At 40.1% G+C, this 26967-nt stretch overlaps 1 protein-coding gene across 1 annotated transcript in view; it reads right to left on the reverse strand.

Moving 5' to 3' along the window:
- Nucleotides 1-502: 502 nt before the first annotated feature.
- The window catches only part of syt6a (synaptotagmin VIa), a 76251-nt gene continuing 49786 nt past the window's right edge, over nt 503-26967 (reverse strand). Inside the window, exons 2-7 of the mRNA XM_062427973.1 lie at nt 16383-16773; nt 14692-15247; nt 4657-4777; nt 3437-3608; nt 1546-1696; nt 503-574 (exon numbers count right to left, since the gene is read on the reverse strand). Coding sequence (XP_062283957.1) covers nt 503-574; nt 1546-1696; nt 3437-3608; nt 4657-4777; nt 14692-15247; nt 16383-16773 — 1463 coding nt within the window. The remainder of the gene's footprint in view (nt 575-1545; nt 1697-3436; nt 3609-4656; nt 4778-14691; nt 15248-16382; nt 16774-26967) is intronic.

A 26967-nucleotide genomic window follows, 5' to 3' on the forward strand; every position in this document is an offset into this window, starting at 1 on the left:
CTCTGTGAAACTTCTGCTGCTTTCGCGTAGTGTTTTTTCCATCAGTGGGTCTCTGCAGCGCAACGCTGAATCTTCAGTGCCTGGAAAGTCTCCAGTGAGGACGTCAAGATCTGCTCGTCCCAGCCTCTACAGCTCATTAATAAACATGTGCAGACTGGATGTCCAGCCGATCTCTTCTGAGGACAATGAGGGCAGCTCTGGGTCGCCGTAACGCCCACATTTCAGCTTAAATCTCCCTAAAACTTAACCCGAAAAGACTGCGCTTCACACAATTAACTGACTGACGGTGGTCTGGGATCAGTTCTTGGGACTAGAGTTGAGGAAGGGAAGGAGAGAGAGAGAGAGAGAGAGAAAGTGAGAGAGAGAGAGGGAGAGAGAGAGAGGGAAAGACAGTGGGGGGGGGGGATTAGGGATGGGTTTCTCCTTAGTCAGACAGACAGGAAGTGGATCAGCAGGAGGGAGGAAACCCCCTTCTGGGCTGCTGGGTCACAGGTGGTTCTGCTCAGGGACTCGCAGGGGGTCTGGGTGAGGGGCACGAGCCTTGGCTGTCAAAGCTGGCTGTCCTCGCCTTCCACTGCAGGATACAAGAGACACAAAGCAGTCATTCATAGGGCACAGGCTGTTTTTAGGTTACTGACATTTATTTAGGTCAATAAAAGAGACGATTTGAAAGAAATAAAGTTTTAAAAAAACACACAATATCTCAACATAAAGATTCCTGCAGTCTGAAAAAGGTGAAAGCTGAAGCTACATTTTATTATCCTGACCTTTACACAACCAATACACATCCTATTTTTATTAACTATATCTATGTCAAACTAATGCCAAGTACATTATTTTTACCCTTAATAAACTCATTTTGTTCTCTTTAACTGAAATACATTGATTTTATTCACATTTCTCTTCAAAATGTGTCTTTTAAACATGCAAATTCTTCTCAAATCATGTCAACTTTCTCTCATTTCAAACAACTTTTTGACACCTTCAAGTCATAATTGATTATTTTGCTCGATTTAACATGATTTGAATCATTTGAAAGATGATCAAACCTCTAAATTGTAGTTTCTTGAATTAAACATTGAGTTTATTGGTTCCTTGTAAGTAGTTTTTAATTGTTACAGTTCTTCTTCTGATACATGGAAATTGGATTTGTGTGTGTTTTATATGTACTTCCTATATTTCCACACATTAAAGTATATATAACTATAAGAGAACAGTATATGGTGGCTTAATAAAATCTATTATCACTCCAAAACACGTAGTTATAGCCATTTCAACATCATTTATCATGAGTTGAATTTGTGAGTTTGTTATTATTCTTTAGTCTTTAGTATTCTTCATGGCTGTCACCGGTGGGGTTAAAGGGTGGAAACGATTTCCAACAAAATTTCAAGTAGTATTATTTCACGGGAAGAGTAGCACCCTGGAGGAATATATTCTTACAGCCAGCCCAGAATTACCAGCTAAGCTCTTGATTCCTCACCCGAAATGACAAACATGTCCAGAATATAATCCTTTAAAAAATGTCTCCGGTGCCAAACTTACTTCTTTCTCAGACTTCTTAGACTCCAGCAGGGGGTGCCAGTGTGCAATGGGTTTACGTGGATAAGCCAGCATCTCGTTCCAGTGGTCCCTGCCAAGTCCCTCGGCGTTGCATCCAAGCCGCATCACACCAATGATCTCATTATGACCTACCCTGTGGACGCACGCGCACACACACACACACACATACATACACCGTGTAAATACATCTGACTTAACCTGACATGACATCTCATACATCAAATTGTTTGTTTGTAATTGCAAGAGTGGCATCGTGTCAACAAAGGAGACACACAATTTGAATCTGAATGTCCTGTCAATTGATACGGAGACGCTGCAGCTGCTCGTCTCTGTGACATTAGAATTGACTCATCTCAGGAGGGACATCAAAGCAGATCTTTGCTCTGTTAACAATGTCTGAAGTGCAAATGATCCCGAGATTATTAGCTCAACCTGATCATAAGGAGCGGACTGTAAAAAGCAAACACACAAGAGGCCTAGGTTTCTAATTCTGGGAGTATCTGTTCTTTTTATACTACATGAAGAAAAAAAAAATCCACACTCTGACCTTTAACACGTGTGTTCTCATTCTGTCAGCTGTCTGCACTGTATCCACTCTTTCCCTTTCTTGTTAAAGCTTCACATACACGTGAAGTGGTAGTGCTCTAGTCGTTTTCCAGTGGTGAAGAAGGAGAAGACGGATTATGAGCTTTTCTTTTAAAGATCCCCTCTAGACATGCATTAAGACACGTAAAAATCCTTCGCTTGGTTCGATTTCCTTGTTAAAATCCTTTAACGACACACCATCGACTGATTTTCCTTCATAAAACAAAACTAAAATCTATAAATATGCAAATATGCAAATATTCTTTTCATTTGCAAAGTTTAACTGCTGGATACAAGGTGTCTCCTTCAGACTGTTAAGTCTATTTTCCGTGTTTGTGCACTGAAGGCTTCACACTAGTACAGGGCCGCCATTGACTACACTCTACTTGTGATGTCATGTCATGTTCGTAGGTGAGCACAGAGGAACTTTTTCCTTCAGCAGATAAAAGTGAAAACATCCAAGTCAAGGATCAAAAAAAGGAAAGATTTTATTCAGTGGAGGGGGACTTTAAGTAAAACTGGCAACATCAAAATGTAAAGATACTCAACTTCAAGTAAAAGCCTGATATTCAATATACTGTTTAATAATTAAAGTACTGTGAGCTAAATGTATTAAAAGTATAAAAATTGAAAGCACTCATCATGCAGTTGAATTATTAATATAAATTACATTAACGCTGATGCATCGATGTGTAATTCACTGTTGTAGCTGCTCGAGGCGGAGTCAGTTTGGTCCACTTCCCAAATTAAAGGGTTGGGCCTCTCGAAAAAGGTCACAAGATAAATATAAAAGGTTTGTGAGATGACTAGAAGATGATGCTGGAGATGTGCAGAGACAAACCAACAATGAACCCATCCTACTAAGAAGTATCCAAAGCCTGATATATCTTATATCTTATATTCCTCTGTACTGTGAAGCTCCGTTATTGTCCAAAACAATGTCAGTGAGCCACACAGCTGAAAAGTTAACCATGAAAAGTTTGGGCATGTTCTTTTATTTAGAAACAGCTCCAAAGACTAATAAGAGAATATCACATCTTCAGTCCCTGGAGAGTAGTTCTGTGTAAAGCAGAGGCCTTATTATGCTGCATATCACAAATTCTTGACTTTGTACTGAAGTTCAAAGCAGTGCAACATAAACATGAAATCTGTTGCCGGCCATATCCTTAATGGGAGAGGACATAAAACTTCTGCTATACATATTTAAGGAATAATCCAAATCTTTTTTCATCTCACATTTAATTAACTGTTCTTCGATGTGATGCTGAATTAGACGTTTTATACGTACAAGTCGTAGTCCATGACGGAGATGTGCAGGCTGACGTGGTCCATGCTGTCTGGCGGGATGTCGAAGATGATGGCCTCGTTGTAGGTCGGATTCAGCGTGTTCTTTTTTATGCTCGTCTTCTTCTTTTTCAAACGTCTCCCGTCACATATGAGCGACACTTTGACATACGGATCTAATCGGTTAGAGGAATAAAAAAGGAAGGACATGGTCAGAAAAACGTGACTTTATAGTTAAACACCATGATGATTTTATGCTCTCCTTCCTATTGGCAGGAGTGATAATTAGCATGAAGAAGCTTTTGCAATGTTTGCCTTGACCGTTAAATCATCTACAGAGATATGAAGTCTATGAAATCAGAGCCTTTGCAACACCCAGTGTGTATTTTGTTTTTAGTTTGTACTTAAGCGTGGCAGCAACCCTGGAGGACTTGGCATTGGCAACGTGCATCGTAGGAAGTGTGAGTAGATGAGTCGATGCCTTGTATAAACTGAGAGGATGGGAGGCCACGGGAAGCTTTAAGTAGCATGACTGAGAAAGCTTCCCGATGAATGCTGATTTCGATCTTCATCCGTTGGCGGCGAATTGTCCCGTTTGATCCATTATGCCGCGTTTAAGTCAGATTTAAGCTGCCCTAAATCTACAAAACAACAAACACGAGTGCTCTCCTTTTTTGCAGCAGAATATGCTCGAAGGCACAATTTGATGGCTGTGGTTTACGATGCACAGATTGAAATAATGGCAGACAGCTAAACCCCCGAAAACTCGGAGGGTTTGAAATTGTGACTCACATAAAAATTTGTGAAATGTCATTAAACATTGGGAGGGAAAAAATGTCACATTAACTCCAAATTACAGCTGAACTCTAGCATTCAATGCACTATAAACGTCACATTTTACAAGTGATCTCAGTATTGTGGGGAAACGTTGAATAAAAAAGTGGAACAACAGTCTATTGAAATAAACAGACAGCCTGAAACTATTTGCTGACAATGTCTTAATATTGCAAGTGTTGAATATTAATAACTGCTGAAATAAACAGAACCCAGCAGTGCAGAGGGCTCTCCGCTGCTCTTTTTTATCTGACATGCTTACAATTGGATAGTCAAAGAGGAATCGTTTATTTTGAGTCAGTGCAGCTGTGAGTGAATCACGGACACACACACTGCTGCATATCACACACACACACACACACACACACACACACATACATATAAACACACCTGAGTATCCAGTGATGTCCATGGCCTTGAGGTTCCTGCATTTAATGACAGTAAGTGTGAGTCTGCCTGCGGTCGGCAGGTAGCAAAGTGAAAACATGATCTCCCCAAGGTCGACGCTTTCCTGTGAGCACACACACACACACACACACACACACACACACACACACACGCACACACACAAAAAGAAAGAAATCTCTTCAGTTTCACATTAAAATTCAGCACAAAACCGCTGATCCAGGGTGATGTACAGTAAGTAAGAGGCGTTTCATCAAGGTCTGATCCAAAGATCAATTTAATATGTTGTTTATAGTCAGTGAAGCAAAAACTAATGAATAATACTCATGTTGGTTTATCTGTGAAACATCTCCCCCTCTTTTCCCCTCTATCATGAAATTGCAAAAAACACTATATTAATTTCCCTGTTGTTGGATCGTGCAATAAAGTCAAATTCTTACAATTGAGAATAGAAGACTACAGTGGACTTGTATTAGAGCTCAGATCAAAGAGTAAAGTGTATTTAAGGAATAAATCATGCAGAATGATTCAACTTTAAATTTGCATTTTTGGCTTGAAAGAGAACTGCATTATTATCTAGTGACTGACTCTTGAAAGACAGATAATATTTGCTGTGAAGCAAAGAACAAGAATACAAATTATAGATCCCACTTTTGAAAGGACTAGTTGGACTTTTTGGTAAATATGCTTCTTTGCTTTCTTGCTGAGAGTTAGATGAGAAGATTGATGCCACTCTCATGTCTGTATATGAACTATGGAGCCAAAGCAAGGAGTTGATTAACTTATCTTAGTGTAAAGACTAGAAACCATTAGCTTGGGTCTGTCCAAACTAAATCTACCAACCAACACTTCTAAAGCCAAGTTTCCATCCAAATGTAGCACAAGTTTAACCACATTTCCAGAAAATCTGTGAAAAAAAATTCAAATGATTGTACATTGCCAACCACTGCCAATACTTGGAATTGGATCATCAAGAAAGCAGCTGGTGGTGCTTATTTTCCAGCTGGGAGATGTTTAACCGATACAGAAGAGGAAGGTGCAACAGGATGACGTGACTAAAAGAGCAGCAGTCAAAGCTGAAATAGTCAAATTATGTCTTTAAGGATTGTTGCTCCATTTGTGAGAAGAAACATTATGATTTATGCTGAGATGAGTACATTCAAGTGATCTCTATCCCATATTTCTACATACTTTCAAAAACATACCCAATGTCATTTTTTGGGGGATTATGTGATAACAAAACGTAAAGTATCTAAAGGCGCCTTTCCACTACACAGTTCCAGCACGCCTCGAATCGCTTCGGCTCGACTCGCCTCTGTTTTTTTTGCGTTTCCACTAGGGATAGTACCTGGTACTTGGTACTTTTTTAGTACCTGCTCTGGTGAGGTTCCAAGCGAGCCAAGCCGATACTAATTGTGACGTCACCAGACTGCCGGCCACTGATTGGTCAGAAGAGTTGTCACTGGAAGAGTCATGAGCCGTCCCACACAAGAATCAAACCCGGCATTTTTAAATACCAACAACAGCGTTACAACCATACGGCTCAATTTTCTTGCTTTGTGTGTGACAAAAAGCCACATACAGCAGCAAGTACACCACTGCATTCATGTCCTCCATTGTTTGTGTGTTTTGTGTCGCGTATAAAACGAAGTCACGGCAGTTGCGCGGAGCCGTGTTATGACGACCCCGCCCATGTTGAGTAGGTACTATTTTGTAATGGAAAAGGTCTGTCCTGGAACCGTACCGAGGCGAGGCGAGTCGTGCTGGAACTGTGTAGTGGAAAAGCGCCATAACAGGAGTACTGACATTGATTTTTTAGTGTTTCATTGAGAAATATTTTAAAAGAGACATTTCTTTCTCATTGAGCGTATCAGTGTGCTCTGATCTTTTCTTAAAGGTGAGATGATGACAACAGGATGAAGATCTCACCACTATGAGAATATAAATGCTACCCAGTAAAGTACAGGTGTGTACACTAGCAGCATTTTCTAATCAGGCACCTCTACCGTCAGTAACCAGCAGGACAACATCATTAATGTGTGTGTTTTCCAAAACTGTTACAAATCAATGTTAAATGATAACGATGCTTTATGATGTGACAGCGCTGCGGTTAAACTCTGGGTTAGGTTTACTCTGGTTTTGTTTAGGAAAAGATCAGAGTTTGGATTAAAATAGTCACTCAGAATGAGTTGTGGAATAAAGATACAACTACTTTAAAGTTAGGTTAACCTGTGTCGTCATGGCAACAGTAAAAGCCAAACAGACAACCATAGGTCTTTTCGCAATCAGAGGCAGGAAGCGAACACTGGTCTCTTGCAGCTAAGTATATTTTTACCCTCTAACTATCATCCACCCAACCCTTCTCCACCTAATGTGGAAATGTGTCACCTTACACAGAACGTCATCTGAACTGCGTCAGTTCTCCGGGTCAAAATTAGGGTGTTAGATGGACTTGTTGGCATTGAGTATACACACATGTACTTTTCACACCTAGACGAGGCAAAACGTGACACTAACACGCTTTGACGTGATGTTGGGTTGATACATACTGAACTGCATGTTTACTATTTGAGTGAGAAAAAGAAACAGAACAACTAAGCTTCACTTCTCGAGTCTCTCTTTGGAACAATTTGGTTTAATTCTCAAAAATTGGCTCAGCGAATTCCCCAAACAGTGAATCTCACCGCTCTCATTAAAGCTTTCATTACATTTAACTGTGAATCCAGATTATGTTGATCCTGATGATCATTATCACTCAAGACAGCAAATTAAAGCAAAACAAAGAGAATATCAAATGTACAGCGCAGTATTTTCACAAGATGCAGGAAACCAATTACCGGCTTAATCAAGGAGTGGATGAGGTTCAGAAAATTTTTTGTTTTACAGCCTTCAAGATTCCTTATGTAAGAATCTTAAATTACTTATGAGGCAAAAACTTTCTAAGCCCAATCTGTCCAGACACTAAAATATTAGCGTTCACTTGTGCAGAGACAGTCATGTACGAGCCCCTACTGAGCTAATAGTCTCAAGCTGACTGCAAGTCCTGTTATCTGTCCAATGTGAGCGCTCAGCTCCATCCTATAAACAGTATTAAGGTCGTACAGTCTCCTAATCACTCCGAATGAGCTTGAGAACCCCACTGATTGGCAAATCCCAACACGTCTGTCTAAGTGCTGCTGTTTTTGACGTCTCTTCTCCCATGCAGCTCCGATTTGGCTTTCTCTGCTGCGGAAAGCGAAGGATTTTGTTTGAAGGGTGTGAAGGTTCAGCCATAATGTGAGAGTCATGTAGAGTCAGAGGAATGTGAGAGCACAGCAGAAATGTCAAGTGTTGTAAAAGTATGAAGTGACACTTTGATTGTGTTTGTAGAAACACTGGCTGTTATGATGCATCATCCCTGCTGTATTAATTAGCCATGTGAGCAGTTTGGCTCCAGTGGTCCACCACTTTGATCCAGACTGAAATTTCTTAATAATTACTATGAATGATTACTATGAAGTTTTCTACAGACGTTCATGTTCCCCAGAGGATGAATCACCTGACTTTCCACTTATCCAGTAAATATCTCACTATTCACTGGGACATTTTATACAGACATTTTAATTATTTTGGGGTTGGCTTTTCCTCTAACTCCACCATGAGTTTGACATTTGTGGCTCTGAGTGAAAAAAACTCAAAAACTACTGGATGACCTGCCATAATATTTGTTGCAGACATTCACGTTCCCCTCAGGATGAAGTGTAATAACTTTCATGATCTTTTTAATGCTTCATCTAACACCATCATAAAGTCAAAACATTATAATTAGGATTGCGACTAAGTATCATTATTTTATAAAATGTGATTTTTTTTTTAAAAAGTCTTGTTTTGCCCTGACCAACAGACCACAACCCCAAAGATATTCAGTTTACTGTCACAGAGGACGAGGATTTAGTGGTATCTAGCTTTGAGGTGAAAACTCCAGCAACACTTATAGTATATAGAACCACATCATTGTTAGACCAACCTGTTTCGGCTTGTTGACTTCCTCAGGGTCATTTAAGGGCACAAGCTGAAACATGTTGGTCTAGCAATAAAATTGTTCTGTATACTTCAAGTGTTGCAGGAGTTTTGACCTTTTTAGAGGATTTACCCTTATCTGTGCACTTTGGAAGTAGGTGAAACTGTGCCAGAAACTCTGCTTGTCTAGCTTTGAGGTTGCAGATTGAACTGAATACCCCTCCCTCTCCCTCTCCTTTTCCAAGCATGAAATACCCTCTCCAGAGCCAGTGTTTGGTTTGTCTGTTCTGGGCTACTGTAGGAACATGGCGGCCTCCATGGCAGAGGACTTGCTCCCTATCTAGATATAAAGGGTAATGTAAGGCATCCAAGGTAACGAAAACACAACAATTCTTATTTTCAGGTGATTACACACTAATTATATTCCATTTCTGCCTCGTCACTTCTGCTAAATGCCTCTAAATTCTACAAACTGGTCCTTTAAGAAGCTGGAATTCTCAAATGAATTAATTTATTACGAAAAAATTAATCGACTAATCGCTGCAGCTCTGATTATGAGTACATTAGCTTGTTAAAGTTAGGATTTAGCTCCCAGCCTCACCACTGTGTGTGAGTGCAGCCTCACAGAGCTAGCTGCCAGCACTGCTATTGTTTGTTTTTTAGTCATTTGCTCCAATTACTGCTTGTTTATTGCTTTGTGGATGCCTTATTACAAAGAATTATTACCTCTTGGGTTTTACTCATTTTCCACACTTGACAAACACTCGTCTGCATTCTTGCCACTGATTAGTATTTAAAAACCTTCCCCGAAATAGTTTGTTTACATCAAACATGTGTGAGAAATAGTCTGAAGTCAATAAGAATACCCGTCTCACGATCCTCCGGGCTCTTTATCCTAGTAATGCTTGTAAGTTGATGTTATTGATGAACATTTCTCCTTGATGTATGAACTGTGGGAAGCTGCTGGCTATTATCCTTCACCCTTCCTCCCATATCTCAGCGCTGGCGTCTCCTCCTCCTCCTCCACCTCCTCCTCTTCCTGTTCCTCCTTCTCCTCATTAGGCTTCACGCTGTTTGTAAGCGTTGTCTTTATCTCATACAAACACACCAATACATGTGTGTTTCTGTTTCTACTTAAAGACCCACCAGCTGTGCATTCTTTACTTTGCCCAATCTTTGAATTTAATGTGAGCAAGGGATTTTGTCATAAAATCATTTGGCGGTTCAATAAAGTTGAAGTGCCAAGATGAGGGCTGCCCACATTTATGCCTCCTAAGCAATAACGTTGAGGTTATTGAACAATGCTTGGAGAAGCTCAGGTTGAACAACTGGAGGGGGCGAAATTGTCAGATATAAGGGCTGTGTGGAGGTGATAAAGTGATGAGGGCTCTGAGGTGCCTAACATGGAGCTAGAGGCAAGAAACACTGGCAAAAGCTGCTGGTCACTATATCAAGAAGTAACAAGGCAAGCAGAGAAATATCTACATGAGTAAGACTTTAGCCCATTTTTTGTTTGGAGCTGTTAAAACATCTCAATTTGTAAGTGTAAGTGTTTGTATAATACCAAAATACATATCTAATTATTCATATTGTTCAACCTGGACCCTGTTTTCACATCTTTTTGCGTTTAAGTGACTAATGAGGATAACAGTTTTTGATATTGGTCCAGTTTTGAGAGAAAATTGGTGCAGCCAGCAGCCGAGCAAACAGGCTGCAAAGTAATCTGATGAAGCAGTAGCGCCCCATCGATGGATGTCCACTTAAAGCGCTCAGTTTTTGCCACTGACAGGCTCACGTTGTTATTATAAGTGTCTGACAACATTATGGAAAGAAACATGAAGAGAAATTTAAAAAAATTCTTGACCTTCAGTTTGATCCGGACTGTTTGTTATTGTGTCTGACCGAGTCTCGCTCAATGAGAAAGTCTGAGATCTTCGTCTGAGAGTTGAGCTTGTTGTTGTAAATCAGTTAAATATTCAGCCGGGAGGAGTTTGTGTTGTGCTGGAGTGCAGAAAGTTTAGCTCGGTGTTATTTAAGAGTCATGGCTGAAGATTTAGGTGATTTCAAAAAACAACTCTTGCAACTCCTTGAGCGAGACTCGGTCAGACACAATAACAAACAGCACGGATCAAGCTAAAGGTCAAGAATAATGTTTTATTTCTCTGCATGGTTCTTTCTTTATGTATTTCCATAATGTCTGACAACATTATGGAAATATATGCACAAACATGCAATCATTTCCTATTCAGGTTGTTTTTTACATACATTTCAGCTGAAAACAAGTTAGTTATTCTGTAATTTAAACGTCCATAACAAACACCTTGTACCTTTTTAATTAAACGTCATCTGCTTTTACTTTCATGTGCGCTCTCTGTGACTCGCAGCGTTTTCAGGTATATGTGTCATTTTAATTGAGGTTCCTGAGCTGCAGGCCATCCCTTTGCTCCACAGCACGGCACACAGCCCTGTAACGTCATCCACTTTTGTCTCTTAAAGATTCAGTTTTTCATTTCAGTAGCTTATAAAAACTTCTTCTCCCTGTTGGTAGAGCATCCCACCACACAGCAGCTTTTAGGCATGTTTCTGTTGTTAGCTAGCAGACAGAAGTGACAAGGAGGTATTTTCACTCAATGCAAAGTCAATGAAGAGTGATGAAATGTTTCCCCTTTGGGATTGTCGGGACTTGATTGCTCCCTCTCTATTCCCCTCTCTTCTGATTGGCTGACTATTTATTTTTTAAGTGACACACGCTCAGTTCAACCACAGGTAACAGATTGAGGCACACACACAGAGAGAGAGAGAGCACAGAGGGGAGGAGAGAAACTAGCCCGACCATAAATGACAGCAAAACTCAGCAGAGACTCTCACACTGAGTGAAATGAAATGAGTGCACATAAATTAAGTAAATAACATAAATAAGCACTTTTTGTTTCTTTCAGTAGGGGCCAACCCTCCAAAGGCAGTGTTTGGGGAAATGCTGAAAGGCACAGTTTCTGAACACAAGCTGAGTGTATTTCTCCATAGACTGAGAGTGTTGATACCTTCACAGTACTTATTTAGCACCTACATCTGCTTTATAATCAAAAAAGAAATGGAAATCTCTCCTTCCACAATGTGTCCCTTTGTTGCATTCACCTATTTTCTTCTGTTTTCTCTAAGATGTGAGCAAAATTCAATAGTTGTCTGGGTATGTTGTACAAGACATGAACAGATGGTCTGTCTTTGCTCACAGAATGATAAAACATTTGTTTGAGACTTTTTCAAGCCTGTCTTAAAATGACAGTCAGGTGCCCAAACAAATACGGACACATGTTTTTCATGCTGTGATCATTCCTCCTGTTTATACTGGCAATAAACACATCTCCATATTCATGATGGACTTTCAATGTAAGTGATGGGTGACAAAATCTGCAGTCTTCATTTTGTGCAAATGTAATGTGTAAATGTGTAAAAGTGTATTCAAGAGTTTATATAAAGTTAATATGAAGCTTCAGCTGTCCAAATTGTTCAAATCAAGTCAAAATCTTTCAAAGTTTAAAGTCTTTTTGGTGCCAAATTCTCTCTTTTTTGTTACTTTACTTCCACTGCAGCTGAACATGGAAACACTGTCCATCAACACACAAAGAGGGTTTTTTTTAATAAAAAGACAGAAACTGTAAAATATGTACACTGTATTTGAATACTGAAGCTTCACATTATCTTCAGATAGACTTTTACATATTGTTGTGCTCATAAGGAGGCTTGTTGCTTTTGTTTCCCATCACTTACACTGAAAGTGCATTTGAAGGTGATCTTCTAATGGTCGGTAGTGAAATGGAAGCTTATATTCTTACGCTTATTGTTTTAAGATTATTTTATATTGTTTTATTTTAGATTGTCCTACAGTGCAGTGAACTAGTCTGTCTTCTTTTGTCTTTCATGAGAACATGACAGGCGAGGAACTGTTAGGATGACAATGGGAAAATGTCTGTGATGTTACGCCTGCATGTACAAATACAATTTTGGAATCTCTTCCAGCCTCACAAACTATGCATCGGGTACTTTATGTATAAAAGGAAATCAATTTTATATTTGCTTGTCCTGTTTTCAGTGAGGAGAGAAACAATGGGTTACAACTCATACTGCATTTAGCTTGTAAAATTATAATGGCTGCTGACTCTATTTTTAGTAGCATGTGTTTGTCTCATTTGGATATCGGTTTCTCGTTTTCTCCTTTACTGTATTTTCCAATTACCGGGCAGCAATTATCGCTGTCCACTTACTTTATTTCTTTTCGTTTTGTTTTTCATGTGTAACTGCATCCATATAACGGCTTGAGGGGCCATTAAAAAATAATAAAGAGAAGTCTGAGGGTTTTATTTTAATTGCACATGCACAACTTGGACCGGCAGACCTCCCGCTTTGTACGTGCAGCCATTCAAGACCAAAAGTGCAGGCTGAATGTGAACACTGATCTGAGGTGATTATGTGGTGATTATTAAATGCACTCTCAGCCAGTCATATCACTGCTCTCATTGAGGTTTTGTAACAGCTAATTAGTGCATTGATTATAGAGATAAACAGTAAAAAATGTTGCTGAAGAGTTTTTTGAACTGCAAATCATGCGAAGATATTCCAGGAGCATGCTAGAATATGAATCTAGACCTGGAGATGATCTGTATATGAACATTTTAAGGAATAAAACATGAGATGGCACTTTTGCTGAAAAATAAAGGGAAAGAGATGATGGTGCACTGGACTCTGTAAACCCCTCTAATCCAATGTTTCCTGCATAAACAGACTATAGCAGATAAGTCTGATGTGTGTTTTTGTTACTTTGTAGTCTGGTGTCAGATTTCAGGTGATTTAATCAAGGTAAACACAGCGGATAGCAGCGTGTAATGGTGCAGCTCTTCTCACATCCGAGGCTGCAGATTTATCAGCGTATCTGTCCTGCTGCTTACAGATGCTGCAGAGGTTTCATGAGCTGAAGGAGAAGCTTTTCACGGAATACAAATCAGGTGTGGACAACAGATACAGTAAAAATGATTCATTCTAACTTTAGATAAATTCAGATTTCTAACCACATTAAACATTTTTTTAATGCTGATTTAAACCTATCTACGGTTTAAAGAGTGTTTATGTGCATTTTAAGCATTTTTCTGTTATTGCATGATAAGAACTGTTCTCTATAAAGCGTTCCCCGCCTGGAATATGCTCCCTACAGGCATAAGACACATCAAATGTAGGTTTTCTTTCTAAAAGTCACAAAAAGAATCAGTTGAATCCTACATTGATGTTACTTTTAGTTGTTAAGTTTTGGGATGTTTTAAATGTGTTTCTTTTCTTTTTTGTTTCTATCTTGAACATTTTCATCGTAAATTTGTACTATCTACCTATTCAGAGCTATTTCACAATTTTCTTGTTGTATTGATCAATGTGAGTTTAAATTGCTGTTTGTTTCACTGTCACTGTTGTTTTGTGGATTATATAAAGTCTAACGACCACTTAGTAAAAGCTAATGGGGAACCAAATAAAGAATCGCTGTGCATATGTTAAAAAGTATTTAGTTTGCTCTTGTTGACTTTGTGCTAGACAGATGTGGTTCTGAGTGGTTTATTCTCAATCTAAGACAAAGATTTCTACCAAAATATCAACAACTGTTTGCATCTGTGTGTCATGCACGCTGCACTGGACAAAGCAAATGTGAAGGTCAGTAAAATACCAAACTGTCCTGCTTGTGCTGGTCGTAACACCGCCACAAAAATATAAATCATTGAGTCTGAAAGTACTGGAAACAGCCTATAAAATACCCAGCAGGGGTATTCTTCTTCCCAAAACTAACCCTCCTCCCCAAATTCCCAGAAAAATTAGAGAGGACATGACCTCAGTGACCTCATTGGTTGATGATGTAATAAATATATATGGATTGTAATGTAAACTTGATTCAATGTGAGACATTGGTTTTATGGGATATACTGTTACTTCTCTACAATCATTTGACACTGAATCTAGAAGAAGAAGAAGCCAATAGATTCTTACAGTGGTGGCATAATCGATGTCCCTCCATATGTTTGTCTCCCTGGAGAGGTCCGATGTCTCAAACAAGTTGTCCAGCACCACTTCACCGATCATATCGTGTCTCGAAAACCGGTCAAAGTCAAAGACGCTCATGTGAAGCTTCCTGATCGCCAGCTCGTCGTAAGGCACAGGAAACTGGAAGCTCTCGCTGAATGTGGGGTTGAGCGTCTTCCGGTGGACGCGTGTCTGGAACTTCTTTCGGTCGGGCAGCAGGTAGACCTTCACGTAAGGGTCGGACGTGCCGCATAAGTCCTTGGCAGGAAGGTCTACTGCTTTGAGGATGTTGACTAGCAGGGCCTCGTTTTCGTAGTCGTACTGGAGGGAGAAGTTAATCCTGCCACAGTTTTTGCTGCTGCCGTTCTTGGACGAGTCCTCTGACTCCAGGCCCTTCTGTTGATATAGCTCTGGCTGGATGCGGCCAATGCTGGTGGGCTTTTCATCTTTGTCCATCATATAGTCATTTCCCAGGTCCAGACTGCCTACCTGCCGGGGCAGGTGTCTTTTGAATGAATTGTGCCTGCGGGGACAGGAAAGACAGGAGGAAAAGAAAGAGTGACAAGGAATAGCTGTGGTGAAAAACTGTGGTGAAGTTTTGACTTGAGGAGCCCCGACACACCAAGCTGCCCTCAAAGAACTAAAACTGACAACAGACAACTGACTGTGTCGCCTCATGTCTTCTGTTAAAGGTGCAATTGATAAGACAAAGACAAGCAAAGCAGCCAACGGCTACCAAAGTTATTTCCTTTGTGAATAGAAATAAATAGTTAGAGGCCTGCATTCATACTAAGAAGAAATGTATAAAGCAATTATTCTGGAGAGATTACTATTCTCATACCACCATGAATTTGTTTGAACATCTGTTGTATACTTAGAATAACAATGACCACATTTTGCTTTGCACTAAAACCATCTGGTCTTTTTTTGTGTGTGGAAAAATAAAAAGTTTGAGTGAAATATAAGCATAAAACTTGACAAAATTCATGAAATAACCAAATAATAGTGTGCCACCGCCTGCCTCTGATCTCGATTCAACACGTCCTGTTGGCCCAACATTAAGCACCAGCACTGCTGAATGGTCAGAAGCTGTGCCGATGACTTGCTGTGTCGGGGACTTAGATGGGAATTTTTACTGCTTAAGTACAAGGACAAATAGGTTTGCTTTTAAAGGAAACCTGCATAATAAGCAGGATGAACTACTGATATTCACATATTAACATGCTGAAAACATGCAGTGCTGCTTCAGCGAATGGTTTCTTCTCTACTATGTTTCATTATTTCTCATGAAGAAGCCATCGCATACAATTAGCTTTACCATAATGACTTACACTCAGATGACTGTGAGGCAGAGTAACATGATCTAGAGTATTATTATAATTAACTTTGTAGATAGCAGATTGCAGAGATAGAAAATTCCTTCTATCATTAGTAATATATTAAAAGGTTTTGTCTGCTTACTCGCTGGAAATTAGTCTGAGGCTCTTTCTGATTACTTCATGTCAGATTATTGGACCACAAGATCTGTTTTATATTCTGCATGTGTGCATGCATGCATGCTTGTATGTATCCCTAAGCATATTTACATATGAATGACCTCATCACACAGTCTCATGTATTAGCAGCTTTGCATACACACATGCTCGTATCTGACTAACCGGGTGGAGGAAGCCGGCTCAGTGGTTTGCCTCTGCATGCGCTGCGTGCGGCGCAGGAAGTGCTCCCTCATGGAGAGCTGCACATCGGTGGGGATGTCGGGGGAAGTATGGCTTATCTTCACTGCTGCCTCTAGGAAGCCCATCGAGCCCAAGGGGTCCTTCACCTTCTCTGTCGCCATGGTAACCGGCGGCTGCTGGGGACTGGGCAGCAGGAGAGGCGGCTGTAGTGGGCAGTGCTCGGTGCCACAGGCTGAGTTGAGGGATGAATTGGCGAAATGGGCCTTGTTCCGCCAAGGCACCCAGCACAGCTTCCAGGAGATGAACGTAAGAAGGCCCAGCAGAGCCAGGCCACAGACCACAAACACACCGAGCAGGAGGCCAAAAGTAGCGTCTGGTGGCGAGCCGCAGGGACCAGAAACAGAAGATCACACAATATGGACAACAGATGGTGATTACAAGGGTGAGGGAGGACAGAGAGAGATAAAGACAGGATGAGAATCTGAGGAGAACAGTCTGGTGCTATATCAGTGGTTTTTATATAAGTCTGAGGATGGCGAGCCAAGCACACTGGGAGAGAGATGTGCTTCATAAATATTAAAGTAACCTCCATTAGTCTTCACTACAGCCAAGGGATAAGGAAGCATATTAATGTAAACAGAATTCAAATGTGGGTTCGGTACGCTGTCATGCACACATACATTCACAGATCATTTCCTATGACATAAGACTTGCTTCAGAGGTAAAATTAATTATAACCTGACAGATGATTAAAAAGAAAACAATATAATCTGTCTGAATAAAGTGAAAACAAAGGCACATGGGAAAAGAAAGAAGGTGTCACACGCCTTCCTCTTTTTACTATCAAACTGATAAAAGCAGCCGGGCACAGTCATTAATTTTTCCAGAATTTGAATGTGCTTCCTGGGGAACAAGCAGCATACAAAGACCTGGAGACGCACCCAGAATGCTGACAAGCACTCTGCGTGGACTCACACAGACCGAGGATGGGAGGGGGGGAAGCAAACAGAGAAAACATACTGTCTCTGTGACTTTGCCTTTGGGACTTTTGCAACAGTCAGTCCTTTTCTTGATTTAAAGTAATTATGCTTCAGCACCTGATACTTGGAATGTTTTTTATAAAGTTTCCAGCTGGGATTCAATTCAATTCTCTAAATTTTGCTGGAGTGGTTTTTTCCACAGACTCTGATTACTAGGGTTTATCTACAATAACTCACGCTGAGGAGCGAAGTGGTGGCCTCTCAGAGGATCCCTGACTCCAGTTTCCACAAAACACTCCAGAGATAGCAGGAAGAAGCTTCAAGGCACATTGAATTAGGTTTTTTTTTTCTCACATCAACCTGGCTGTAACCTTTTCTCACTGAAGCACCGAAAACTGAATGTAAGCGTTAATGAGCACTGAAACCTGCAGGGAGGTTTTGTGTTTATGCAGGTTATGTTTTGACAGGAACATGTGATTCATTATTTAAATAGAAAATCAGATATCTTGTGGGGCTGACTTTGGCTTGGATCGAACTAATAATGAGTCTTCGTTTCACTTCTATTGTAATAAGCAAAACAAATGAATCTGTTGCACAAAGCTGTGTCATTACTAACTATAACACCACAGATACCCTCCAGGCATGTTTGAAGACAAACTATAAATACACTGCTTTGAATAATAATGTGGTCTGATATGGTGTTCACACAAAAAAGTTCAATTACGTGGTTAAACTCATTCTACACTTTAATCTCCTCTTTTCCTTCATTGAAAAATCCAAAATCCATATATATTCACACATTTCTCATTTCAAAAATGTCTTTTCAGATGTTTTTCTACTTCTTCTATGAAAAGTCAGTTTTCAGTGTAAGTGTACTGAAGGCTTCAAGTGTTCACATATTTTCTTAAAACAGGCTTTTCATAACTTTTTAACTTAGTTTTTTGATTTTTTTCTCTTCAATATTACGTTTCTGTTTCTGTTTTTTATTGTTTTTTTTAGTGTTGTACATATTTTTATGATATTTTCAGAGTACTCTCCTCTTTGTTTTTAGATGTTTGTATTAAATTTTCCTTTTAATGTATTATGTGAGCGCTTTATGTGCTTGTCTAAGTCTGTGATCTAACAAAGACAAATTCCTATCAACTCTGTTGACATGGCACTGACGTATTTGAATGTTGAATCTGTTTTGTCATAAAATCTAATGGATTGTAATTGTGATGTTCAATTTTTAATTTACTGCCTTGTGAAGCACTTTGTCCAACCTGATCTCACAATCTGCATACAGATAGCATGACTTTACATTTTTACTTTGCATGCAGTTTATACACAAAAGTATAATTTTGCATGCAGGTGATGCGCAAATTTAACGCTGCATTTTTAACCTTTTTTGTGTGTCATTTAATTCTGTTGGTTAACCACAAAATGGCACAAAACACTGTTGTAACAGGCAAAAAAATGAAAAAAATAAAAGATTGGACACATGGAAACATGACTCAAGAAGCAGCTTCGTCCAGCTCCTTTGACTCCAGCAGAAGTGTGTTCACCTCTTGAAAAATCAATCAGCTACCAGAACATTTACTGGATAAAATTCAGAGCGTAACAATATGATAAACTTCCAGTAACACCAATCAACACAACACACACTTGTACATTATAAGAGCTGAGGTGCCGTGGACTCTTACCACATTAAGATGTCCTCACCAATTCGTTATTCTGACATTTTTTTCTTGTCATTGCTCGCTTCACAACATACAGACAAACACTGTACAGACTAAACCTGATTTTAATCCTTTATTGATCATGTGTGTCTTAATTTGAGGAGCTTTAATTTCTCCTTTTTGGGCCACACAGATCTGATGTTTTCATCTGCCGCAATTTTTCATATTTTCGGTGGAGCAGTCACTAAATCTGTCTCTGTTATACTTTGTCATATTTTGCTTTTATCAATACACCGACTTTCCACCTCAGTCTAGCACATCAACTTTTTTGTTAATATTTCGATATAAGTGAATTGTCTGTGTTTCCACTGTGTCAAACTGACCTAACACTCTAGACCAGACTAAAATATCTCATTGAGACTTAGTCTTTGATGTGAGATGGCCTTTAATTTCAGAATAACTCACTTACTTGAATAATTACGATACAACATATATTAATAACAGGTATTACATACAACAGACTGCTGCTTCCAACCCTAAATTATCCTTAGTTGACCAAACGGCTATGAAAAGACATCATTTTCCACCCTATTTTGCAAAAATTATGAGCTTTCATGTTCACAAATCAAATTAAATTGAGTGTCCACTAAGGCAAATTTATAGCTTAGCCAAGCGTTGGACAGGATTTCAAGTCTGGAGGATTTACAGCTGAGGATTTCTCAGCTGTCCGCGGCCTCAGCCTCTCCATGTCATCTGAAATTTCACACAGCTCTCTACAAGGCATCGTCTTGACTCGACTGTCGCTCTCAGAATCTTCATCCGCCGTCACGGCAAATTGAAGCAGACCCTGCGCAGCGGACTGAAATTCTCCAGCGAATGCCTGCGATGACAATCTTTCCCTGCAAAATGCGATGACAGGTCGGAAATTCGGTTTTGAGTATGTAGCTTCAGCTTGTTTTACTTTAACTTCCACTGCTACACTACCCTTCAGAGTGAATTATCCACTTATACCACTAAATGGACTGCAAATGGTAAATGGACTGCATTTATATATCCCTTTTCTGGTCTTCCGACCACTCAAAGCACTTTACACTACATGCCAACATTCATCCATTCACACACACATTCGTACACTGATGCAAGGTGCCAACCTGCTCATCAGGAGGAGTTTCTAATGTTCATTCACACACACTCGAACACTGATGACACAGCGTTCAGGAGCAATCTGGGGTTCAGTATCTTGCCCGACGACTGGAAAGACTGAACCGTTGATCTTCCAATTAGCAGACGACCCACTCTACTTCTGAACCACAGCTCCAAAAAAAAAGGACTAAAAGCTGCTGAACAACAGTAATGACCATGTGTTAGCAGACTGGCAGACACAAGGAGCTGGAGTGTTTGTGTAATGACCTTTTGTTCACATCACAGCTGTGAAATTACACTGCTGCACTGCTGCTGTCATTTCTTTTTGAAGTTTTGCACTTTACATGACAGATACTGTAACTGATAAAGGCGTAAAAAGAAATAGAAAACCATTGTTTAGTTTTTTTTTCTACTGGGGAACTACTTCTGTTGGTTTCTGTGATAATAACAGCGGCTGTATCTGAATAATGCACCTGTCACCAGTCTAGTTCAGTGTGAAAAGGTTAATGAGAAGACCACAAGCGCTGCAGCGTCTGCACAATCCTGTCAGATGATGTAAGTAACTTTTACCATAATGACTGCAAGAATAGAAGTATTGATGCTGAGATGCTGCTAATTTTTCAATCTCTCTGTTACCCTCTAAGTGTGGAGAAGATGAGACATTCTGTATGCAGAGAGCTAATGATACAGCGACAGCGAGACACAGACAGACAGAGAGCCAGGGCGTGAATGTTAGAGAAATAGAGTCTGATGGCAAAGCCCATTGTTCTTCCTCTCAAGATGGATGGGTAATGGAGCAGTGCTGTGTGAACATATTATTCCCTCCAGACACAACCTGGCCTGACAGCGTGAGACTAGACTGACCTCAGGGTTTAGCACACTATTGATGATCACACCCACACAATGGCGCAGTGGACTATCACTATCCTGCTGTCAATCAAAATGAGTCTTTTTCGGGTCCCTTCATGCTGAAAACACCTCTCCCAATCAGTACTTCAGAGAGGCTAAATCAATCTCACTGTAAAGCTCCTTCAGGCGGCTGTTAGGGCAGGTTCAGAGGGCAAGGAAGTAAGTGGAGGATGGATATTTAATTTCAAAAAAACGAAATGGTGTTGACCTTTGAGCTGGGCGACTTACGTGAATGCACAGACGGCTCTGTTACTCTAAAACATTGTGGCATGCTTACCCTTTCCCTCAAGATGGAGCACATCGAGCCACCACTTTGCACGATTCAGCACGATCTTTGATTCAAAGTCGAGCGGCGAGTTTTTGGTCACTCGTACTCTGATACTCATGAAAACAGGACCTCGCTAGATATTATCCGAGGTTTCTGAGGGTGCGCAAATTTAATTAAGGTGAAGTCAAGTCAAAGCGCAAAGAGCAAAGTGAGGCCTGAGGCTTTTTTTTTCTCTTCATGAAATGCTTTAAAGTCTAACCTGGTTTCCATAGTAACAAGGTCATTAGAGAGAGTAGGCGCTTGCTCTGTTTGCTGTTATGAATTGACTCATCTACACCTTCAGTGAAGATAATATTCACAGGTGCATAGAGACGTCAAAATGCCACCGAGGTCATCAAAACATCAGGACATAGAAATGCCATTTGCAGTAAGTAGATTACTATACACAAGCTGCAGCGTAAAGCACAAACTATAGGCTTTATCTCACTGAGGCGAAGGCAGTGATGTAATTGTCACTTAAGGGACTGTAGGAAAGTTAAAATAGTGGAGGGAGGCGGGGGGCAGATAAGGGGAGCGTTATGTATTTTTCATTTTGCTTTAGGGAATCCTGTTTTGTTTCAGTTTAGTTCAGTTTAATTTTATTTCAAATATTGTTAAAGGAAAGAACAAAATAAAATATATAAGCAACACTCTAAAAGTATATAAGCAAGACATTTATTTGAAGGTTTTCTTGCAAGATTGATTAAAAATATAACTAAAATAACTGAAACAATTATATATAATACATAATATAATAGTATTTCAAGAGGAGGGAGGAAGGTATAGGTGGACTATGTCTTATGCAGGAGGTGCGATCTGAAAGAGATTGGAGACTACAAGTCGGCATCAGATGGTGGCCTGAAGGATGTTTCAAACACGTTAAAGAAAAGAACAAAATAAAATGTATAAGCAATAATCTAAATGTAAATAAGCAAGAAAACAAAATCCTAAGCAGTCATATATATCAACATGACCAAAGATTGATATTTTATATCATTGTTGTCTTGCAAGATTTATCTAAAAGAAAGAAAAAATATTAATTTCAAGAAGAGGAAGTTTATAAGATAGAAGGAAGGTGCACACAGGTGGACTATGTCTATGTGCAGGAGGTGCGATTTGAAAGAGTTTGGAGAAGTCAGCATCAGATGGTGGCCTGAAGGATGCCTTTGCAGATCAAGAAGAGGAAGAGAATGAAGGCAGAACTGAGGATCAAATGGTGGAAGTTGAAGAAGGAAGACTGCTGTGTGGATGTCAGCGAGGAGTGAAGACAGACGCTAGGAGGGGGGGGGGGGGGGGGGGGGGGGTTAGTGAAGAATTGCGGGTAACTACTGCAAAAGTGGTGAGGGAGACAGTTACAAAAGTACTTGATGTGTCATCTGGACAGTGGAGGGAGGACAAGGGGAGGAAGAAGAAGAGGTTAGTGAAGAATAAGTGGTATAGCCAGAGAGATTAAGAAAGCAGAGTACAAGGAAATGTGGCATAAGGTGAAGAGAGAAGTTGTGAAAGCTAAAGAAAAGGCTTATTATGTGGAGTTATGCATGAGATTGCACACTAAGGAAGGAGAAAATGACTTGTACCAATTGATTAGACAGTCAGACTGAGCTGGGAAGGATGTACAGCAGGTTAATGTGATGCAGGACAGAGTTGGAAATGTGCTGACTAGTGAGGAGAGTGCATTGAGAAAGTGGAAGGAGTACTTTAAGGGGCTAATGAATGAAGAAAATTAGAGAGAGAGAGAAGGTTGGATGGTGTGTGGGGATAGTGAGTCAGGAAGTGTGATGGCTTATTAAGGAGGAAGCTATAAAGAGGCTGAAGAGTAGAAAAGGTGATTTGTCCAGATGACACACCTGTGGAGGCTCGGACATGTTTAGGGGAGATTAACTAGACTGTTTAACACAATCTTGGAAAGTGAGAGAATGCCTGAGGAGAGGAGACGAAGCACACTGCTACTGATTTTCAAGAGTAAGTGATGTGCAGAGGTATAAAATTGATCAGGCATGACATGAGGTTATGGGAAAGAATAGTGGAAGCTAGGTTAGGAGGAGAGGTGACGATTAGTGAGCAGCAGTATGGTTTCATGCCAGGAAAGAGCACCAAACATGTGTTTGCTTTGTGAAGTTTGATGGAGAAGTATGAAGAAGGTCAGAAGGAAGCTGCACTGTGTCTTTGTGGATTCAGAGGAAGTTTGAGGTGGAGGTGGGATTACGTCAGCTATCGGCTCTGAGCCCTTTCTTGTTTGAAAATGTGATGGACGGGTTGACGGATGAGATCGGGCAGGAGTCTCCGTGGACTACGATGTTCGCTGTAGGGAAAAAAGTCCCTGCATGTTTCAAATCCAGACAGTACAACCCTCAAACAACAGGACCAGTGTCTATCTTCAACCCCTCAGAGGAACGCTTGCCAAAAATCATCAGTGAGATTTACAACATCCTGCAAACAGCAACGACGGAGATAAGAAGACTCCTTTTTGTGCCGCATGACCGTTGACCCAAACCACTTTTGATCCTTCAAGATCTCCAAAAGCCAGCAAGATGGAAAGACCAATTCACGTCCTGGTGTGAGCTGATGGATAAACCTCCCCCACCATTAGCCGTCATAACTCACCCCTAAGAGCCGGTCAGACACTGAGACAAGCCAGCATCAACTTTAATCCCACTTTGATCTCCGACCCAAGAACTGATCCCTGGCTAAACCCGCATGAACTTATGAGAAATGTATTTCGTATTTAGTTTAAGGACAATTAATAAAGTGTTTCAGTATGTGTGTGTGCATATAACAACATGTATTTGCCTTAGTTAGAGTTTATTCCACAGCCTTTAAGCTAGGAAGCGTGTCATCTTCAAGGATCAAGCATTTTTATTGTCATTCCAGCCATGTAGACACATGAAAGACAACGAAATACCGTACTCAGGTCCTGGTGATCTAAGCACTCAGAGCTAGTGAAGCTGCTGCACTGCTTCACGCCGCCATCTTGCCAAGAAACACTAACATCATGTCTGGTATCACTCTGCATGTTTAATGCTCAAAACACTAAAGCCTATTATCAAAAATGCAAAATTAGAAATGATGCAATTGTTATAAAACTGACAATTTTGATTAAAAGAGTAACATCATCCAGGAGTTGAACCTGCCTGGCCATGAACAGGAAGGAGAAGAAGTGCTCTGCCTCTTTTAGCTCTTCTAGTTATTAATGATGATAATAAGTTGAACCATTTATTGGAAAGACGGCTTTTCAGGATTAAAAAAAGAAATATTAATAACTCTGAGAAACATAAGACTTAACACCCTTCCCCATCCAAGTAATTTTCATACTGTCCCTAATTCCCCTCAGTGATAGCAAATGTGAAGGACTGCTGTGCTGTGTGATGTACTGCTGGCCTCATTTACCTAAAGGCCAATGTCTGAGGATGGTGGTGAGTGCTGGTTCTGTCTGAGCCACGTAGTCCACAATTACTCACGCTGTCTGCCTGTCACAAATGGCCGTGACATCTGATATTACCGCAGGAGAAAGAAAAGAGCTGTGAAAACTTGTGAATGTGGGTTAGCAAATGAGAATTTCCTGCCTCTCGAGATTTGATTTTTATTCCCTGTGACAGATTTTATTTAATTTGCCCAACAAATTAATATCTTTCTTCTCCAAAACTTGTCAGGAAAATCAAGTTCACCCACATATTTTCCTTTTTCTTGCAAACCGATTAAGCATTGGTTGTACTGAATGAAGTGCAGTAAGTTCAGAAGTAATTTCAGCCCAAATATTATATAGTGTTAAGAGGTTTATGTGCAGTTGAAATGGTGTTAATGGTTACAATTTCCTGTGAAAATTAAACTGGTTCAGGAAAAGGAGAAGTACATTTTAGACAACGAGCAATAACGTTCCATGAAATTGGAAATGTACAGCGACTTCGCAGGACTGTTTTCAGCACAAAATAGGCTTTGTAGTTTCCTACAATCTCCTTAAATTGTAAATGTTTTTCAAACACACTTGTCTCACAAGCGAGAGGGGGGTTGTCAGAGTAAAGGCTTCCCTGTCTTCTTTCCCTAAGGGGGGGAAATAATACGCTCTAATCTTGATGTGGGTAACTCAGCCATTTTTGGATTTCTGTATCCCATGGTGTCTTTTTCAGAGCAATCAGAAAATCCCATAATCCTTCAGATCCCCTCCACCACATGCGAAGAGGAGTTTAGACCCCAGCAGATCAGCCGGAGGTGTGAAGAATTTGAGGCTTTGGAAGGGGGAGAAAAAAAAATCACACTTTTCACTCCACTCCAAGAAAGACGTAATGGTAATAGAGCAATTCTTCAAACGAGACACAACAAAGGATGTCTTAGTAATTATCCTTACTTAAAATATCTAGAAAGCTATTACTCGTTATCCAATGCTTTAATTTGACTTCATTTGTGTCTTAACATTAGAGAGTGTAAACAGGTTTTAACAATTGAAACGGACAGTACAAACACTCACAGTGAAGGGGATGGATAATGTTTCCTCCAGCTTACTAAACGTGCCGTCATTACAGAGTGAACTCAGTGCACCCGGCTCCGTTGGCCAAATAGATAAAAGGGGACAAGAACCTTTAAAGACACAAGAGATAACGCTTTTTTTCCATTATGTGAACTCGATAGCCTTTAGGAGAAAATGTATATTGTGTGCTACATCAAATTCAACAGCAGAGACAAAAGTTTTTAGGACCTGCGATATCCCCACTTCAAACCATTTCGCCCTTGTTTTTAAGCTGAATCGTGTGTAGTTGACAGTTCCAACCTGCAAGGCTGAGATATACTGTCAAGTGGAAATATGCTCAAATATTTTAAAGCTGACTGTAAGAGGTGGGTTTTTTTTGTTTGTTTGTTTTTTTACTGTCTCCGGTTCGCCAAAATGTGAGACAGAGCTGTCTCATCGAGGAGACTCATGGTGAAAATCTCCATGACAGCTGCAGGTAAACTAAGGATAGATGTTGCAGCCGGAATGTAAAATAAATAAACATATTCAGCTTTACTCATCCTTAATATGACTGTAAATATGAAATAGACCTGCTAAAGACATCAAAGCCCTTGTATCATTTTCAGCACGTAGCAACAGCTCCTAAAGGTGTTATGGACGAACGCCTTTGTTAATTATAAATTCATTAAGTGCCGCATTTTACTGTATGTTGTACATGCTGAATAGGTCTGTGCTGGTGCTTTTAAAGGACCATCCAACAAATGGGTTTCTGAACAATCGAGAAGGACAAAGGTAGAAAAAACTCACTGCCACAATTACTGAAAACCAAAAATGGTAAAAATTGTAAATGTATATGCTGCACAGACCAACCTCTGATGTAAAACGTAGGAGACAGCAGTTGGTTGTTAAGTGTTTTTGAACCTTTGTGTCCAAATTCAGATGTAGGATGTCAAGCTTTGTTTGGTCAGAGCGATTCCTGCTTTCACTCTGAGTTTCGACAGGTGGGTCAGACGCCGGTCATGTCCTCTATTTGTTGCTTTTTTTTTGAAGGTATGAAAGAGAGGCGGGATTGTACACTAAAAGCCTAAAAAGGGACATTAAACTATATATTGAGAGACTGAGGCATCAA

The sequence above is a fragment of the Scomber scombrus genome, chromosome 10 (genome assembly GCF_963691925.1).
Source record: "Scomber scombrus chromosome 10, fScoSco1.1, whole genome shotgun sequence".
NCBI classification, from domain to species: domain Eukaryota; kingdom Metazoa; phylum Chordata; class Actinopteri; order Scombriformes; family Scombridae; genus Scomber; species Scomber scombrus.